Raw genomic sequence first — 7,586 nt, forward strand, 5'->3', positions numbered from 1 at the left:
ACTGCGACTTCTGTACTCCTTATTCTCATGTTTACCCAAGTGCAGACATTTCTTGTCTGACTTGTGATGGGGCCGTGTGGATAAATACATCTTAAGGTTAGTCTACAAGGAGTGGAAAATGCCTAAATCCAACCACCCATCTCCACATCCCAGTCTAGTGCCATAGCACACTGGGAAGTGTTAGTTTCCTTAGCGATCGCAGGGCTGACTGGAAGCTATAGTTGCTGCTGCTGCCTAGCATCTTGAGGTGTAGCATGTGTGTCTGTGTGTGTCTCTCTGTGTGTTGCAGCATCTTGCAGTATAGCACAGGATAGCTTTAAACTCAAATCTCACTTGGCCTAGCCTCCTGAGCACTGGTATGCACCACCGTTCCCAGCTCCAGAGAGCTCCTTTTAAACTTTTAAAACCAGTCACTTCACATCGGTAAGCTGAAGCTTTTCATTGGCTACCCATCACACCCAGATTAAAAACCTACCATGACCTCTGAGGCACTGTGTATGCCATGAGACCACCCCTCCTACCCCCTGCTCTGCCTTCATCCTCGGCCGCTCTTTCCTGCCACCTCCACGCTAGCGCTGTCACCTGTTCTCCTGGACCTGCAAACGCACTTTAGCTCTGCCAGGGACACTTCTTCCTGGCAGCTTCCCTCACCTGCACTTCCCTGGTGAGATAGGCCCCGGTGGTGCTTTCTGGTTTCCTCTGCCTCCCAGTCTGCACTCCCTACTCAAAGCCCTTCTTCCTGCGACTTCCTGTTTCCCAGCACTTCCGTTAGCTGGCTGTCTTCTGCCCCCTGTCAGCTCCTTCTGATCAGAGCTGGAATGGCACCTGGCATACAGCTGGCACTCTGCATCGCTCCAGCCAGCTGCCATTGCGCTTGGGTTAGCCCCAGGAAGCACCGCTGACCTTTATCTGGAGTTTGTCACTAGCACGTCAGCTTTTTTTGCTGTCAACAACTAACACTTACCAAGCTCTACAATGTGCCAAGATTACAAAGGTTCCCAGAGTGCAGGAGTTCATCCTGTCAAGCGCAAACAAAGTCAAGGTGCTGATGAGCGCTGCCCTCCCTGCATAGAGCCGAAACTGTATCTGTGGGCTGAGGTGCACCAGAAAGACCTGAACCTCACGGGCCTTGGGGTTTAGACAGAAGCCAGGTCTTCCTTGGACTTGTCATTTGCGGTAGGCACTCTCAGCCACGCCATGCCTGCCTGCACATAGGAGATGCTCAACAACCGCGTTTGCTTAGAATCAGCCCTAGGGGAGACCAGCTTCACACGTCTGTGTCCATGGGCTCCACATCTGCAGATTTAACCAAACCTGGACTGACAATAATTGAAAAAAAAAAAAAAGCCTGACTTCTTTCTGTGGCTGTCCTCTAAACCAGTGGTTCTCAACTCCTTTGGGGCTGAGTGACCCTTTCACAGTGTTTGCCTAAGACCATTGGAAAACACAGATATTTACATTATGATTTATAAGAGTAGCAAAATTACAGTTCTGAAGTAGCAATGAGGTAACTTTATGGTTGGGGGTCACCACAACATGAGGAACTGTGTTAAAGGGTCACAGTACTAGGAAGTCTGAGAACCACTGCCGTAAACAGTGTACTATGGTGGTCATGTACAATAGCACTTTCTTTGTGTAAGTTATTTACAGATGATCAAGGCAGGATCTGTAGATACGGGATGATGGGTATAGGTTCTGTGCAAATGCTATGCCATTTTAGGTAAGGAACATGGCTACCTACTGGGACATGGGAGGAGGGCCCTGGGGCTAATCCCTCACAGACGCAGAGGGCCACTTCATTCACTGTTTTGGTATCAACACCTCTAGCTTGTGACAGTTATTTAGACTTTCCTTGTTCGTGGTGACCTAGACAATTTTGAAGAACAGCAGGCAAGAGGTTCAATTCTGTTCGTTCTTCTAATACTTTGCCTGATTAGACCGACAGTGGGGGAAGGGTTGAGAGGTCAAGGGTCATTCTCATCACGGCACATCCTGGGAGTGAACTGTTGGTTGACTCACCACGATTGATAGTAACCTTGAGCAACCTGGCTAAGGTCCTGTTTGCCTTGCTTCTCTGCGGCTGAGTTGCTCCCGTTTCTTTTTTTTCTATACTTTTGAGAGTGGTTCTGCATAAGTTGCATTTAGGGTGTGGATGGAGGGTGGATTAGTCAGGGTTCAGATCTGATAGAATGAATATATATATTTTATCCATCATTTATATAATTTATTAGAGCGACTTATAGACTATGGTACAGCTAGTTCAGCAATGGCTGTTTCCCAATGAAACATCCAAGAATCTAGTGGCTGTTCAGTTCATGAGGTCATCAGTATACGCCGGAATCCCAAAGAAGTAGACTCTACTCCCAGCAAGTGAGAGAGAGGGCAAGCAGGCCAAGAAAGAGAGCTTCCTGCTTCCGTGTCCTTTATGTGGGCTGCCTGCAGAAGCTGTGACCCACATTAAAGGTGGCTCCTCCCACCTCTAAATTCTGGATTATAGCGTTCCCAATTCAAAAGATTCAGTTAAGGAAATCCCCTCAGAGGTGCACTCAGCTGCCAGGGTGTTGGCATTTCAGATGTAGTCAAGTTGACCACCCAGAATAGCCATCACAGTGCGACCTCGTGTCCCCAAGGGTGGTGTGGCTGCATGAACCATTGGGATTCTTTCACAGGGTGCTTTTGTTGATTCCTTGCTATGTAACGTCATTGTCTTGGTCCCTGAGCACTCTCCCTAACGGTTCTATGTGTCCTTTCGACGTGCTGGCTCAGGCAGGCACCTACCTTAGCCCTTCCTGGCTTTCTGTGTTGCAGACTGCTCTAGGGTCATCTTTATTTTGTGTGCTCAGTCCTAGAAATATTCATTTCTCCAAGGTGTTCTGCTTCCATTGATTGAAGAGTGGGATTAGAAGCCGATTTGGACCTTAGATGTGTTCTGGACTTTTCTTTTTTGGATACATAACTTACCATGTAGCCCATGCTGGTCCTTAACTTAAGACTCTCTCATCTTGACCCCCAAATTCTGGGATAGCAGGTATATATATATATATACCATGCACCCAGCTGTGTTTTTTTCTTTTTCTTTCTTTCTTTTTTTTTTCAAGACAGGGTTTCTCTGTAGCTTTGGAGCCTGTCCTGGAACTAGCTCTTGTAGACCAGGCTGGCCTCGAACTCACAGAGATCCACCTGCCTACCTGCCTCCACCTCCTGAGTGCTGGAATTAAAGACGTGTACCACCACCGCCTGGCTCAGCTGTGTTTTATAACTTTGTTTTTAGTCCTTTGGAAATGGTGACTTTTTGTCCTTTGACTTTCAGTAAGTCTGGAGGGGTGGATGGGACATAGGGCAAAGACTCGCCCAGGTCATAGCTTATCTGGTAAAGTGCTGCCTAGCATGGGGGAGACTGTGGGTTTGCTTTTCACACAAAAGCCTGGAGTCCCAGCACTCCAGAGGTGAGGCAGGAAAATCAGGAGTTCAAGGTTTCCTTAGCACCCTGGCCAGCCTGGGCTGTTTCAGGAGACCTTGTCTGGAAGCAAGGGAAACAACAGTTAGATCTTGGGGCTTTTCTTAGAGAAGCTCACACACATGCTCTTTGGTGTGTCTTTCTTAATGCCTTTTTCTCTCTGTTTAACATTTTAACCCTTTTTAAAAAATTATTTAACTTTTATTTTATGCACATTGATGTGACGTTGTCAGATCTCCTAGAACTGGAGTTATAGACAGTTGTGAGTTTCCATGTGAATGCTGGGAATTGAACCCAGGTCTTCTGGAAGAGCAGCCAGTACTCTTAACTGCTGAACCATCTCTCTAGTCCTGCCTTTCTTTCCCTTAACCACATTCTTGGAGTCTATATTAAAAATATTTTTGATAAAAATTCTTATTCTTCTTTATAAAAACAAATAAAACCTGAAACAAAGAGTAAGGCCCCTGAGTTGGACCTCTTGGCTTCATCTCCTTGTCACAGGACAAGCGGCCGGGGATTCCTCCCTTGTCACCGCCCTTTCCTCAAGCATGGAAGAGGAACTGGTAGCATCTTCTGTCTAGAGCATTGCAGAGACTAGCAGAGGGGGACTCGAAGAGTGTCTAATGGTGTTGGCCCCCTGTACCATGCTGGATGTAGTGAAAGTGGGCATCATTGGCTGGGGGCAGAGGGCGGGCAGGGAAAGTGCACTTGTCCCTCAGTATTCATGAGTGAGGGCTTCTGTGGTCCCCAGACGGTATCAACATAGATGCTCAAGTAAAAGTGGCAGTGTTGCAGAGGTGACACATTTTCCCTTTCAGTCCTTCTAGGTGTTGTGTGCTACACAATCCAACATAAAGGCTGTGCCAACTTTCAGATATTTGTTAAATGTTATAAGAATGGGATGTTGTATCATTCTTATAGTGCTTTATCTGAGACATGAAAAGTGATTAGATCAATAAATGACTTGAATCTTTTTTTTTTAATTTAATTTTCTCCCCAGTGGACTCATTGGTCGGAGCTGGGCTCTGCTGTTTGCCAGTGGAGGCTTCAAGGTGAAACTCTATGACATTGAGCAGCAGCAGATAACAAACGCCCTGGAAGTCATCAGGTAGGCCCAGCTCGCTCACACATCTGGAGGTAATCAGATGGCCCTGTTTCTCTCCATCTGTCTCACTCATCAGGGCTGTGACTATCTGTCCCATAGGGGCAGCTCTGCAGCTACTCTGAGGCAACCAAGGCCAGGTTTAAGGTTCCCTGGAAGAGAGCGTGAATCTAGCAGTGAAGGGGTTCTCTTGGTGAAGAGGGCCTTTACCTTGGCAAGCGAGGGAGGGGTGGAAGAGCCCAACGCGAATATCAGCCTCGGTCCCTTTTTACAGCTCCTCAGGGTGACGCTGATGCTGGCAGCACTCCCCTTAAGCTTTTAGAGATGTTTTAGACTCACAGCAAAATTGAGAGGCAGGTATAGCGATTTCTTCTATGCCTCAAACTTCCCAGAATTCATTGTTTCCCAACCTTCAACATTCCTTTCCCACAGGAGATGAAACTGCCTTGATCCATCATTGTCATTAGGGTTCTGTCCTGGTATCGTGAATTCTGTGGGTTGCCCCCTCGTGTGTGTCCACTGTTATAGGACCATGCTGACTCTTTCTACGACCCGAAAAATGCTCTGTTCTCTGCCTGTTCCTACAGCTTCCCCCAGTCCCTGGCAACCACTGATGTTTTCACTGTCTCCATAATTGGTCTTTTTCGAGCTAGTTTGTAGCTCTTTCCGGTTGGAATCTTTCATTTAGTAATGTGCCCTTAAGCTTCTTTCATGTGTTAATGACACACCACACTGAACCCTGACCAATAGTCCATTGCCTGGACTATCCATTCTCTTCTGAAGAGTGCCTTGGTTGCTTCCAAGTTTTACAAATTGTGAATAGAGATGCTATAGACGTTCATGTGCAGATTAGAGCAGGCATGTTTCAGTTCCTTTGCATAAATACTGAAGATCATGACTTCCTGGATTCAATGGCAAAAATACATTCGGTTTTATAAAGAGTCATTGCACTAACTTCCAAAGTGGCTGTACTATTTTGCACCCTCACCAGCAGTAAATTAGAGTTTCTGGCGCTCTGTATCCCTGACGGCAAATGATACCATCTTGTTTTTGACCTGCTGATGGCATATGACTTTTCCATGATTTTCTGCCATCTGTAAATTCCATTCCTTTCTTCTGTGCTGAGGATTGAATATAAGGCTTTGTATGTGTAAGCATATGCTCTACCATTAAGTAGACCTAATTTCTTGACTTCTTCCCATTAAAAGCATGTTTCCAGCTAACAGGTGAACCTAAAAGTTTTTCATTTGCGGTTACTCCCTGGTGCATGATAATTATTCCAACTCAGAATCCTACCTACAGATTTTGTAAAGTGACTCTTCAGAAATTCTGGCCCCCATATTTCTGGGAGTAGAAGTCATCAGGGAATATTTAAATACATTAGTAGAAGTATATTGATTGGACACCCTCACCAGAATCTACAGATGCCCAAGTTGCTCGTAGGAATGTGGCATAGCATCTATGTTGAGCCCACTCATCCCATGTCCTTTCCACCATCTCTAGGTGGCTTGTTACTCCCAATGCAGTCCCCATGCTGCAGAAGTAGCTGTGCTGCATTATTAGGGACAATGGCAAGAAAAGAGTCTGCTCATGTTCCGTGCAGATGAGAAACAGTTTCCTGATTATTATTTCCACCCGCAGTTGGCTGCACCTGAGGACGCCGTTCCTGAAGACGGGAGGAACAGCAGCGCTTTGTCAAAGCCATCTTCTGGTCCCACCTGACTAGTTTACATAAGGGCTTTGTGGACCTTGCTTTGGAAACAGTAGCTGGTCAAAGTGTCATTACCAGAGGTTTTAGCGTCAAAGCCTGGGCTTTGACCGCCCCACAAGCTAGGCTTAGTAATGCATCCTGACACATCAATTACAGACACAAGTTACAGTGGAAAGCAGAGGAAGGAGATTTGGTCAGTGTGTCCATATGGGGAAGAAGAACAGATAAAAAGTCTAGTGACCCCCAAGTCTGTTTTTGGGGATCCTAACATAAGGCTTAGGTTTAAACGAGGGTAAGTGTTATACATAACTGAGCAGTCCTGGTCGAGGTGTGGTCCCGCCCATCACCGAACTTTGTCACCTAGCTTCTGGTCCTGCAGGTGGCCTGATGAGCTATCGGAATCCCAAGTCAGTTCCTCTTTGAGCTGGCTCCAGGCTTCAGCCTTTTCCTTCCCTCAGCATGAGGTTCCCAGAGAAATTTTAACTTTTGGAGATCTGTTGTCTCAAAGTCTAATTGCTGAGTGGAGAAATAATATCTCCTCCCCCCGGGGGGTGGTGGTGGTTATAAGCCTTGGTGTTGTATCCTTGGATGGGGACAGCTTTTCAGCCGGCAGAGACTTGTCCCTGGCTTTCTGGTGATTGCATTTGTGGTTGGTGGCCCTGGAGCGGAGTGACATTAGCTTCAGAACTGTCCTAGTGTTACTGTTGGCTTCAAAGGGCCAAAACTGCCGGAAGCCAACACACAGGGAGCGCTGCTGTGAAAATGATGGGGCAAAGGCTTTTGTGGCCCCTGGCATTTACCTGCCAGTTTTGTGGTGAGTGCCCGCTGCTCTAGGGGGAGGGCACCATTAGGTTTGAGCTGTACATTTTGTTTTCAGTGATCTGCATTTATCAGTGTCACCTGAGCTCTGTGCCGGTCACTACAGATGACAGGTCTTGCCTCAGGGCTGGAGAATAGGTTTCAGTAGGACCTATGACTCATCTTGTAGCCCAGTGTAACGGATTAATTAAAATGCTGCAGGATCCCCTGTGGCTGCAGCGGAAGAAACGCTGCAGGTCACCGAGGGGTGGCAGAGGGCAGCTGGTCCTGAGAGCAGCCAGTCCTAGGCAGGGACTGGCACAGGTTGCTGAGCAGTGGCAGTAGGCCATGTGGCCTCAGGCAGTGAACAGCATCCCGGGAGCAGCCAGTCCCAGTCAGGGACAGCGAGGCTCCCAAGTGGCTCAGTGGTTAGAGCACTAGCAGGAAACACCCTGGTGAGCTGGCCCAGTGGTTAGAGCAGTAGCAGGAAACACCCTGGTGAGCTGGCCCAGTGGTTA

At 47.3% G+C, this 7,586-nt stretch overlaps 1 protein-coding gene across 1 annotated transcript in view; it reads left to right on the forward strand.

Annotated features, from left to right (window-relative positions):
* Positions 1–7,586, forward strand: part of Cryl1 (crystallin lambda 1) — a 110,441-nt gene that overhangs the window by 6,425 nt on the left and 96,430 nt on the right. The window contains exon 2 of the mRNA XM_005355432.1: positions 4,458–4,565. Within this exon, the coding sequence (XP_005355489.1) occupies positions 4,458–4,565 (108 nt within the window). The remainder of the gene's footprint in view (positions 1–4,457; positions 4,566–7,586) is intronic.

Source organism: Microtus ochrogaster, chromosome 17 (assembly GCF_000317375.1).
Source record: "Microtus ochrogaster isolate Prairie Vole_2 chromosome 17, MicOch1.0, whole genome shotgun sequence".
In the NCBI taxonomy this organism is placed as follows: Eukaryota; Metazoa; Chordata; class Mammalia; order Rodentia; family Cricetidae; genus Microtus; species Microtus ochrogaster.